The 13,448-nt window shown below is 32.2% G+C and overlaps 1 protein-coding gene across 1 annotated transcript in view; it reads left to right on the forward strand.

The window, feature by feature from the left end:
- LOC127855064 (ubiquitin carboxyl-terminal hydrolase 8-like) overlaps nt 1-11,262 on the forward strand; it is a 72,715-nt gene extending 61,453 nt beyond the window's left edge. Inside the window, exons 13-18 of the mRNA XM_052390399.1 lie at nt 486-599; nt 3,676-3,818; nt 4,245-4,371; nt 6,227-6,257; nt 6,562-6,650; nt 7,790-11,262. Coding sequence (XP_052246359.1) covers nt 486-599; nt 3,676-3,818; nt 4,245-4,371; nt 6,227-6,257; nt 6,562-6,650; nt 7,790-7,885 — 600 coding nt within the window. The 3' untranslated portion in view covers nt 7,886-11,262. The remainder of the gene's footprint in view (nt 1-485; nt 600-3,675; nt 3,819-4,244; nt 4,372-6,226; nt 6,258-6,561; nt 6,651-7,789) is intronic.
- Nucleotides 11,263-13,448: the final 2,186 nt, after the last annotated feature.

Raw genomic sequence — 13,448 nt, forward strand, 5'->3', positions numbered from 1 at the left:
ACTATCAATTAATTGTGTGATAATATCGTTTTACTTCAAGGCTTATTAAATTACAATCATGACCAAAATAACGACAATCCTATCTTTATAAGGGCCTTTAATTCCCCATTTCACAAATATAACCATTTCACAAATATATGACCTACAACATCCCTGAAAAACTCAATTCCCACAACGGGCAGTACAATTGCTAACAATTAGCGCTGATCCTTTCTATTCTACCTTAACGAAAGCTACGCTATAATTCCGTAATTTATCGGGATTGCGAAACAGACGAAGGATGTGTGCATAGATTTCGGTGGATGTTAATGTATTGCATGCCTACGGTAAATCAGTAATTAAAGATTTTTAAATTTGGACATTATTATTTGTTATAATATTAAATTCGATGATCGGTCTAAAATCAAAATTACTATTAATGTGCCGTGCAATGGCTTTATAGTATCTATACTCGATTATTACCCAAATAATTCTGCTCCTTTCAGGGTCAGTTCAAGAAGACCATTATGTGTCGGACATGCAGCAAACAGATCGTGGATTTCGAGACATTCATGTATCTGTTTCTGCCCATACCCAATACAACTTATTGTACACTCCAGGTGAATTCAATAGTTATAATTTCTTATTTTATTTCATCTTCATCTGGTTACTGTTATTCGTATTTGTTCGTTTTACATCTAATTTTCTTTAATAATCTGTCTGTTTTTGTGGTTGCACATATTTTTATATGGCTCTGTTCTTGCCTTTTCCTTGGAATGCTGTCGTACATGAATACCTTGGGTGCATTGAACGTTGTGTTTTTTTATGTATTATATGTGCTCACGGTGCGCTATTGCGTTCCATGTCCTTTTGACGTCTATCGTGCGTCGTAAATCGTGCGTCTTTACTTAAAGGCCCTATAAAGTAGACAAATCCAATTATAATGCATATAAACTGGTCTAATTTTACCGGATTTTAGTTACTCTTACATAAAAAATGCTAATTACACAGCTTAGGTGCAACGTTGTCGAGAATTATGGAAGATATATCCGTTTCATAATTGGAAGAAATGTTTACAACTTTGCAACTAACATGATGTGTATCCTCAAAGCGGTGACGTATGCTAAAAATAGCCGAAAGAAAATTCAATTTTAATTATATTTCAAACAACGTTTTACCAGCAGAGAGTAACTTATTAGATCACTTTTAACCATTTAGAAGAGACCTACTGTGTGAGTGATACCGGAAAACGTTGAAAATCAACGATATATGTTTGGTTACCTGTGTCACTTTCACTTTCCAGAGTAAACAGCGATGTAAATAAACTGATTGTTTGTAAACACGATTGACTTGGAGGACACTGTATTTTGAGCTCAAAACAAGTTGTATTGCTCATTGTTTATGGTAATGTCCAATAGCATATATATAATGTTTTTTTATAACCTTTATAAATAAAATGTGAAAAAAATATTTAAAAATCGGTAAATAATTACGGATCGGCACCTTTATAGGGCTTTTAAAGGAAGTAAGAGATTAATAAATACTATCACAGATGTGTTTTATTTGTGCCTTACAATAATCAATTTTCTATAGAAAATTTGAACGGTGAGTTCCGTATAATAGAAAGATAACAACATTCCACATTTAAACAGTTCAATCCAGAATAGAAATCTTGGGACCTTGATTTTTTTTTTATTGTTAGAAATATGTTCGTTTCATGCGATACTCTGAACCGCTCAACCGCTTTGGTGATTAGCCTTTTCGTAAATCAATTGCTGGTACTATTAATTGGTATATAATATGATATGTGTGCTGAAATCGGGGACCATGTGTCAGGATTGGTGTGCCAGGGATCTGGCAACACATAATGTTCATAAACATGTGAATTGAGTTTACTGCATATTCAATATTTAGTGATCAAATGAAACCGATAATGTAAACGTTACTCATTTAGAATATTGATCTATTGATCTTAATTGTTCAACTATAAGTACGATTACAAAATAAATATATAAATACATGCAAATACAAAATCGTAGATAAGTAACGCATAACTGCTTTATAGATAACCGTTACCATTTACTGCTGTATAACGACTCAGTTAATAATAACATTTGTAAAAAACAATTTCACTTTTTTTATTTCACAAAATGTGTTTTCACAAACTTTGAAATGTTATACATAAACTTTGATATTTTAGTGCTTTAGATAATATTTCGTATTAGGTGTTGAAGCATCCGACGGCCTCAAACGGACCTGCCTTAAATTAGTTTTAAATAATACACCTCATAACTAAAATACCGTGTATTTTACAAAAACGTGTTAAGATTCATTTGAAGAAAATTATTATATCGTTTTATAACAATACTTAATTTGTATGTATTATTTTCTCACTATTGATAACAAAGTTAATTTTACAACTTTTGCATATGCTCAATACATGTTTTCCAACTACTAAAAATGTAATTGTTAGTGACGGTATATATTTTCTGATGCAAAACAACATTCCTGTCGCTTATATTCACACTGTATAGCTTTACCACACGTCGTTTGTAAATAAAATAGCAAACATTTTCGCTCCAGAAATTTTTTATGGATAGCATTTTTCTGTGTATCCACTACAACAGAAACCAAATGTAAACATGCGATTATCAAAACTGGAATCACTGCCCATAAATGATCAATCCAAGGCTTAGGGTGTAAAATCCTATTTTAGTACTAGTTTAATCTTGCACTTACCCTAGAATGAATCACACAATCTGTATAAATACACGCTTGTTTGACAAACATACTTTCACGGTAATTTATGTCGGTTAGTTGTGTTTAGACAATTGATGTCTGTGTTAACGACACACGTGTTTACAAATTTGTGTAAAACAACAAAAAGAAATATTTTTATAATGATAAGTCGCAAATGAATTATAATTATTAATAAATTAATAATAATAAATGATCCGTTTGAGTATATCGTTTATTTACACAATGTGCAATATTTTGTTTTAAGTAAGTTGAGATTTCCGTCGTTCGAAATTATCCTTCAATTTACGAGAGAAACTGATACGTAACGAATGTTGTCGACATTGACCAATATCACCCGAGTCCATTAGTCATGTATGCTCTAAAGGCTACAGATTTTATTAAATCTTCATGAAACTTGAAAGGAATGTTTATTTGGCAATATCTAGAATTGGAATCCTGGTAACTTTTGTCCAACAAACAAGGTCACCAAGTCAAAGCTTAAAAGCAAAAATTATTGTTACCACTCTAAAAGCAAGACTTTTTATCCCATCATGATAACATTTTGTCAGAATGTTTTCTTGACAATCTAGATACACTTTCAAATTGGATAAAACTATGACACCAATTCACACCTTCTTACCAGTCTAGGGGAATCACTTAAGACTAAATACTAAAATGAAATTTGGTCAGAATGTTCATTTTGACATCGAGACGGAGTACAACTTTGGGTCACATGCGTTCAAATTTTAGATATACTTCTTCACAATTTTCGAGGCCAGAGTGTTTATCTTAATAATATAAATGCAATTTTCTTATTTGGGCATATTGGCATCAAAATATAGGTGAAATGACCAAATCTACAACAATTTGTTTACCTTGAACTCATGTTAGTGCTTCAAGGCCATCATGATTGTTTTCAGTCAATAAATCTTGTTCTTATCTTTCTATTCATTTAAGGATTGCCTGATGCATTTTTCTGCCGAGAAAAGTGTTACAGGAAATTGTCTGATGCCTGCCCCAAACTGCGGGGAAAACAGTGACACTTTCATGAAACTAGAGATTTGGAAAGTGCCTCAAATACTTATTATCGTTCTCAAAAGGTAAGTGATCCAAGTTTTACATTATCGTATTTTAGCAAATCACTTAGTTTGTGTGTGTATAAAGCATGTGAAGCTTTGAGCATTTTCAAAGGTTTTAAAGAAAACATTAAATTGTAAATATAAAATACCATCATGACATAACCAGTCAAATCAAATATCAATGAAGGAGAATACATTTTTATTAAATTAGTATTAACCTATATAATTGTTCAATGCAAACCAGAGCTACCTATCTGAAGTTTTCTGATGTTTTAATCTGTTTCCTAATATTCTGAAGGTAATAGGGCTTTCGCTGCTGGTAATTTCCTGGAGTTGCATTATTCCTATATGATGATGGGTTAAAAGTCATTAATGAATGTGAGCAGGCGGTCAATCATTTATTTGGGTTCCTTCTCATCTGTCCCTGACATCTTAAAATTTAACTAGGTTTAAAATGGAAGGCAATTGGTGGACAAAGATCGACGCGCCCGTGGATATCCCGACGAGGGATGTGGATTTCTCCCGGTTTGTTATTGGTCCACGTCCAAAGATTTATAATCTGTATGCAGTGTCGGTGAGTGATATAATACAGTTTTTGTTTATGTGGTTGGGTATTTTGCTTGATCATTTGTTGGTTTGCTGGCAATATTTGCATAAACGCCAACTTGTCCACAACGTAAACACAGTCATCATTTTAGATCATCTTTTGTTTTGTCGTGATTCTCATTTTGTCAGTTTAACGTAAACGTTCATAAAATTAACATCTCGTAAACCGCAAGTCGGATTTTTATGACCTGTCCCAGTAAATAACCTTTGTACCTTTGTTGGCCCGCTTCCAATGGTATTAATATCGTTTCGCTCCACTGCATAAATAGGTTCTCAGCTATATAAAAATTTTAAGAATTAAAACTATAAACATCTCCTCTGGAGCCACAAGACTCGATGGTTTAATATTGGGTGTTTTATATTGTTTAATGATCCTCTACAAATTTAGTTCAAATCATTACACTGTGCTCAAACAAGTCACGGCCAAGGGTCACATAATTTATATAGACTTAAATAGTAAAATATATCTTTCTTTGATATTGTGTTTGTAATATCATTTAGTGACCACGTTTGTTAACAATATTCTTCAGGGGTTCAATCTTACCATGCCCATGGTTATAGGGTCGCACAATGTATTATAGACTAAAATAATATATTACACTCAAAAGATCTGCTTCTCTGAACCAACAATTTTGAGAGGTGTGATAATTGGATTGTAACGTATTGTTAGATATATACTGTTATCCTGTCACATTCCTTTAAATCAGCCGGATAACCAGGTAACCTAATAACCCAATAGATATTAGGCTAGTTGACCACGTGACCTCAAATATCCGTCAGTTGCTCTCCGCGCATGTGCATGCCTTTACTATTTTCTATTAATAAAATATACTTTTTTCTATTAAAAAATACCAAATACATGTCAAGTACTGTTTGTTTAAACATTTTTATTAAAACAGCATAATTTCGTCTTTGTATATTGAATTAATAACGATTAAACCGATTTCTGTGTTGTTTAACAAGATGAAAGCTAGCCTAAGCGCTTTGCATGACGTGACGTCACAATGTTTTTGTCCACGCGTGGTTTTTCCCATATTAAATATTTAAACACAAAATACTCGAAAACTAGCAATATAAAAACATTTCAACGAATGTTGTAATTGTGACAGGATGAATAGAATAATAGGTTGGTGACGTGGATGGAGAATGGTTCGGCTCACCCGATAAATTCCTCCGACTTGCCAGATAACCATTCTCCATCCACGTCACCGACCTATTATTCTATATATACAGTAAACAAACACTTCACTGAAAACGCAAGTCCCAGAACTTTGATATTTGGTATGTAACATCCGTTAGTAGTCCTGTACAAAATGTGTTCACATCGGGGTCAAACTGACCACGACTAAGGGGACAAAGTATTTATGTATACTAGAATAGTATACATGCAAAGAATTCCAAAGAAACTTTAAATCACATTTAATTTGGGTATGTCATATAAGTTTATGGTTCAGTACACAATTTGTTCAAATCATGCCTTAAGGTCTACAGTGGCCGCGACCGATTAGAAACATGATTTTCTTAGAATAAATAAACTCATTCTTTAAATTATTAAAGAATCTTCATCTTTGATATTTGAAAAGTGAAATCATTTTTACAATGCAATGTGTTTTATCAGATATTAGTTTAAAAACAGATAGTATAATGAACACGATTATTTTAAGTTAGTTTAGTTAAAATTGAGTTAAATTAATTTATTTAATATAATGCTAGAAAGTATTGCCGATATCTATATACATTAGTATATATGTTTGAGTATTTTTGTTTGTTCCACGAAATAGTATGCCAACATTTGTTCAATAAAACCAAACATTTTGTTTTAGAATCATTCTGGAACTCTTTCCAGTGGCCATTGTAAGTATAAACATCTAATATTTACAATATTTATATGAGTTGTTTGTTTATTTTGTGAAGTGTGTGTTGAATGAAAACAAGTAACAAATGTCTCGAAATTGCTCTCCTGTGACTCGTTTAATGAACAGATTTTTGAGATGGTTATGAGACTTGTATCAACTGTTTGAAGGCAAATGGACATTATTTCTAATACCAAAACTTTTAAAAATGGATTTGGCATGCATATATTTGTAATTAATATACACCATGATGGTCATTGTTAAGCTTCCCAGCAATATGCATGTTTTATTCTGTTAATGTGCAGACACTGCTTGCTGTAGAAACCCGTGTAATCAGAAATGGTACAAGTTTAATGATTCGATAGTCCAAGAGGCTTATGAACCCATTGGCAAGGTATGTTTGTTTTTCTTACGCTATCGGATCATTGTCTTAATATGGACCGTGTAAGTCAACAGAAACAACACACTTATCCGTTACTAAATGAAGTTATTAGTTATTGAAAATAGTTGGGAATATTATTTCGATATGTCATCAATGGGTATCATTTCAAAATAAAATTTTGATTTTAAAATTAGTTTTAATGTAAATGACATAACCGTCTATCATTAACAAATCAAATCGAAAAAAGTATAGCCGTTACTGTAAATAATACCATTACTACTTACAAATGTTAATTATTTAATTAATCATAAAATATTATATGGTAAAACAAATCAATGGTAAAAATATCAAACTTTAGCATACCGGACCTCATTATTATGCACGGCTTTGGGTCTCTCTCAGTCATATTTAACCAATTTGACTATCAGACAATGTTTCGAGCGTACAATTTAACCACTTTTGACATTGGACACGACATCTGGGTGTATAATAGGTTTTGATTAAAAGTTGTTTAAAAGCCAATGCAAACTGAGTTTAATCCTCCTGTTATGTTCATGAATGACATTGCCAAACTGATAACTTTGATATTTCAAAATGAATAAATTGGCCCCACGAATATGAATTATGAACGTCGGATGTGAAAATAACTTAACTTGCAGATGAAAATGAAATGATGACGAATTACATTAATATATAAGTACATTAGCGACAATGAGGATCAAACTTGAAATGTCAGCATCAAGCATTATGGCAGCCATACTGCGTGTGCCTTTGCTCATGCTCACCGTATTCCATATTCATTTTTCAAATAAATTTCTCAAATATAGTGCTTTTGTAATCATGCAAAATTTCGCCATAAACTTTGTCCCTTGCCAAAACAATAGTCATCGAGTAAACCGTTCTTCTTGTCTACCCAGGCTTAAATCATCATGGTTTTATTTTCTATAAAAATAAATTGTAACGTTTTATTCCAAAACACGTTTGTTAACTAATAATTACATATTATGTGACGTGGAACATTTCAATATGTGTTCAGTGTACATTCAATTGACTGAAGCGCTGTTGCCCCAAGTCGAATTTAAGTGATTATCGTGGTTTGTTGATTAAAAACTATGGTAAGAACTACAAAGGCAACTATGCTTGTTTTCCAGTCATCTGCTGCATACGTCCTTTACTACACGTCTATGGATAAGCAGAGCTGGACACCCAGCTCCAGCTCAGAAGCAAAACATACGACGAAGAAATGAAATGTGCTTATGTGTGTACTTACTATCTACATAACAACTATCTTCGGAAATACTAGTTAACAGCAAAGTCTTAAAATTATAAAAGATATGTTTGTCAAGCGTGTGATTTTCTGTAATTTTAAAATTTTAAAAGCCACGATTGCCGGTGATCATATTGAAGATTTTCAAATGTATCTTGAAACCAGTGAAGAAAATATAGAAATTTTAAAATATTTATTTAGTGTGGAATATATACAATGTTTAGCGAGGCTTAGAAAACCTAAACACGTTTTGGTGGTTTAAACCACTAAGACTAAGATGCAAATAGCTTAAGATGAGATGATTGTAAAGAGTGTGATAATTTATGAGTTACGTTTTATGTTAACAATGCGTGGATGTTTAATTGCCATTTCTCTCTTGATGTCACAAGTGACACGCCATTTATAAGAGTAATAGTGCTGTTATTTTGTCATATAAAAGGTATGTCCTTACAAAGTGATCCTTTAACGAAAACAACATAAATATGTGTGTCCCAATATACTAATTGTATACCTTGTTGTGTATATTCGATGGAACTTAACAGTGATAATTCTCTTGACATTCAATACGCAGCATGAAATAAAGTACTAAACCTTTCAAGGACACCTAGTATGGTTTGGTATGGTCATAAAGGGATGCGTGGAGGAATGAAACCTTAGAAAAAAATTCTCTATTAATTCACTTCGTATCATGACATAAAAAACAACTGTACCTACCTTGAATTTACAATTGACAGCACTGGTTACGGACAGAGAGATACACATGAAGTGGTGTGGAGAGATTCACAAAGGCTAGGAACTTCACAGTAGGAATTATCAATCGATTTATTACATGTCATCTACAGGAATAATGAAACTCATCACGCATTATCAGGAAAATAACGTCTTATAAACACTCGTAACTCTTGTATTTATGTCCAGTTAGCAATTATCCATACAGGGCAATACATACAACAGAACATGAAATATGCATTTTTGAATCACCGATACAATTAATTCCAGTGTTCAGAGCAGTTTAAAAATGCAAAATTCAAATTGCATGCCTTAAAATTATGATAAAACATGAGCAATGTGATTCTAATGGAAAGATATCTAAACATACAAAACAATGTACACAATACATTCAATCTTCATTCAAACAAACAAACAGAACTATAAAACACAACATGTGAACAAAACACAAGAAAAGACACAAGATGCACAGAGTTTTATTTCAAATTAATGTCCGATTTTAAATTTCGATGAACTTAGGTTTGCGTGAAAGAAAACTTAATGTCCCATAATTAAAAACACCATAATTCTTTAAATTAGGCTTTTTATTTCTGATAGATATAAGCAGAACTAATGTTTGAAATTTGATGGAATTACACGCTGTTGATGGAATTATAAGCCGTTTCATTTAGGACTGTCCTATGCATGATAAAATTAATATATTTAATGTAGTATGTACGTATGTGTACAATCGGTGTGCAATATGGTAATAATGATGCGGTGTACATCAGAGCGGTCAATCTATTAAAACTTTTTCCAAATAACGGGGATATAAAATGAAAAACATGTATACATTAAAACAATTTCATGTATAAGCTTTTATAAAACACTGCCCATTTTGTTTCCTGTAACGTTAATCAACTCTTTGTGGAATTAACACTTGGTAATTTAACTGATATTTAGCTTTATAAAGAATCTATAATTAAGGACAACTCAATACATATCCTGTCTATTTTAATAAACGTGTAAGAAACAAGCATTCAAATTGAGTTAGGAAATATAGTAACATTTTATTTAAATTGACTGTTATATGTTATTGTTATTATGACGAGTCATGCCGTTATGTCTATCTTCTGATGCAGCACTTTGATTTAAGTGGCGAATTGTATTTATGAAGAGCAATTCATCAATGTCCTCTGTACAATAATTATAGGTGTAAATTTGGGGTGGACGAAGTACATTTGTGTCATGCTATGAAGTAAATGAGATAAGAATACTCATTGTTAGGTACCATTTCTTAATCTCCTTGCTACTACCAAACTAGGTGTATACCTGAGGTACGTTCAGTACTTGTAGTTTATAGGTGAAACAAACCTCAGTATAAGTAATAAAAATTGATATTAATCACAGTGTCCCATTAAACGTTAACCGATTTATAGTTATCTTACATTGCTCTTTAATTTGACTAACAATTCTTTGAGCTTAATGTCTGGACTAAGTGTGAGGTTCGACACGCCATTTATCCGTTTTAAACTCTAAAGTATTTCAATGACCATTCCAAGACGGTGATACTGCTTTATTCATTTTCATAATGGAACCTTTATCTCTCTTGATGAATCAAATAAAATGTGTAATTTGAACATACATTTCATTCATTATACAGGGGTGAGAAAAGAAATAGATACATTTGGAAAAATAATGTATATCTTGCACTACCCAACAAATTATCAAATTATTTTAGCCCCATTACTTACAAAAAGATTAAACATCATTCTAAATTAATATAAAGACTAAATATCAGTAAAAGCAAAATGATGTACACAAATCAATACCATATGTTATGAAAAAAAAATGGCATTTTTTTATTTCGCAGACATATTGAGGAAAATTTAGAACATGCATTATGGGAATGTCAAATACCGTAAGAAATTATTGATGCCATGTTACCAAGACAATCTTTTCTGTTCATTTACATGACATTCTTTCTACTTGGATATTCATTTAAGTCTGTTAGAACCATAAATAATGTTATTCCGTCTATAAATCTATACTTATACAAGTCTAAAATGAATAAATGCATTCAAAACATAACATGTGCAAAGAACTACACTTAGTGTAAATATGATATTTTAAGAAAAATATCATTTAAAAAAAAAACAGAATCCATTGACGGTGAATGGGAATTTTTAAATCCTATTGTCCCACAAACAAAAAACTCTAAATTTGATGATTGCTGTATTTGTAGATACTGTTTACAAACTCTATTTTAAGCGTACCGTTACTCAAATAAAATTGAATGTAGGACCTGTGTGTTTTTAAATATATTTGCATGCACCTAGTATTGTTTGTCTATGCCCTCTGCAGCTGTTATTACAATGTACACATTCTTTGCTGTCGATACACACTGGAAGATGTCTTTTTGTTCTATTTTATGAATTTCTTGTATGATTTTCAACACACAACTTCGTGTAATTTTAACGTTTACAAAATATTTCACTAACGTATACGCTTTATCTGTCGTTGACTACTATTATATATTGACTTGAGAAATGTGAGAATGCATAAAATGTTTTTGTTGTTGTTTATTTTTCGTGTCTGAATGCATAATATTATTGTTATACTTCATACTGTATGTGTGCTTGTTTGCAATTTTGAAATAAAATATGTTGGAAAAAACACTTTGTGTTCCTTCCTTTGGATGAGCACAAAATCAGAGCAGCAGTGAATATACTGATGTGTACGTTCTACCATCTTATGCTAGATGCATATAGATAAAATCTATTATTACTTCAATTAATGTATCCGAAAGAATAGGTACACTGCGGATCTCTGTGGTCCGTATGCGCTAGACTAGTTTGTCGTTCGAAAATATCGAAAATGTACCACGTAAAAGATTGTTTAAACATAAAAATCACCTAAACGGGTTGTCATTGATGGAGATATATAGAAGATACAGATTATTCCGGAAACCATACTGGCGTTCTTAAATTTGGTCACAAAATCATTTGACTTCGGAACGCTGATGAAGTGTCCTCTTCTTCCGATATAGCAGTGTTGCGTATTCCTTAGTTTCATTCGATAACTCATGTTTGACATATTTCACTTATACTTGGTTTAAAGCGGTGTATCCTCCGAATCTCAATATATATTTGTTTTTGTAATGCCCCCCTCCCCAGCAGAGCGTCAAGGGGAATTTAAGAATGCGAACTACTTTATATTCTGAAATATATGATCAATATACCTTATCCTGAAAATCTTTGAAATATGTAGTATATTGGTAATTGCTAACGCTACATTCAATGACTGTACACACATGATAACTTGACAAGTAATTATCCACATCAATTTATTATAACAGCAAAAATTAACATTTGATTCGCAAATATAGAAAGTTCAATTGACGAATACATTTTAATTTAATAAATAACGTGTGTACTCTGACATTTGTATTGTAAGTATAACGTTTCTAACATAATTGTTAATTAAGGATTTCCAAATGTAATCGAGAGAAGCAATTTTGCATGTTCATATTAATTTTGATTTTATCATTTCTTGAAAATCTACATTAATGAGTGTCTATTTAAACATATATCTGATATATAAACATGGTTTTAAGACGAGAATAATAATTCCATAAGTACCGCCTGTATACCTGTTGTCAGAATATGATGCTATAATAAAGTTACAGCTGTTTTATTTCTCTAGCAGAAAGTTCCAAATCTGATCGGTAACTATATAATGTCCATTATTGTTTTTGGTAATGTTTATTTATAAGCGCTGCAATGTTTGCATATTTGGAAAACGTCCCGTTATCGCGCATTACAGTGGCTATTTAAAATCATAGTGAAAAGGCAAAAATGCTGTCACTGCACAGCTGTCATTCATAGTTTAACTTTTACCGTAGTCAAACATTAGCTTAGAAAAACTAAATTAACTTTATAGTAGATTGAAGTTTACCGAAAATGTGTAAATGTTTAAGTAAGTAGAAAATAACAATAATGCTCACTAACCGTCGTTTTTTCCGTCTTAATGCAAACATCGGTTGACTTCAGCTTTATTAGAAAAGCATCGCTGTTACTTGTAGTATTACGTTTTGAGCAACAATATCCGAGAACATCTGCACGAAGTAGTGGGATTGCGTTTCTTCTGCACAACAGCAGCAAACACAACTATTAATGATGTAACTACGGCGTAACTCATAATTCAATATGCTACAACCTAGACGTAGACGGCAGTGGAGAATCTGCGGTTGGCGATTGCTTTATTGTAAAGACTTGTTATAGACATTATTCACATATTGTCAAACGTATTTAAATCTGCAGATTGACCAGAATGCACTAGCGTTGTTGAGAATAAGGCGCGACGTCGATTCCCCTCCACATTGCAACAGCGTCCCTAAAAGACTGCAATACATGTGTTGATATCATGCCGCCCTTTAAACTGTACTAGCACCCTACAAGCATGCAATACATGTGTTGATACCATGCCGCCCTTTAAACTGTATTAGAACTCTACAAGCTTGCATTACAAGAGTTCATATTCTGTCGCCGACCAAGAACCCAATACAAGTGTGTATTTACTATCGCCCACAAACTTCAATTGCTCCCTACAAGATAGCAATACATGTGTTTATGAAATGCCGACCTCTTAAATGTTCTAGCGCCCTACAAGAATGCAATTCATGTATTTACATACTGTAATCTTCCAATGATGCTTTACACGTGTATATAAAGTATTTTCCTCAAGAATGCAATACAAGCGTTTATTAACAATGGCCCTCCAAAATGCACTAACACCCTACACTTATGCAAGACAAGCATTTATGTAATATGACC

The sequence above is a fragment of the Dreissena polymorpha genome, chromosome 13, assembly GCF_020536995.1.
Source record: "Dreissena polymorpha isolate Duluth1 chromosome 13, UMN_Dpol_1.0, whole genome shotgun sequence".
Lineage (NCBI taxonomy): Eukaryota > Metazoa > Mollusca > Bivalvia > Myida > Dreissenidae > Dreissena > Dreissena polymorpha.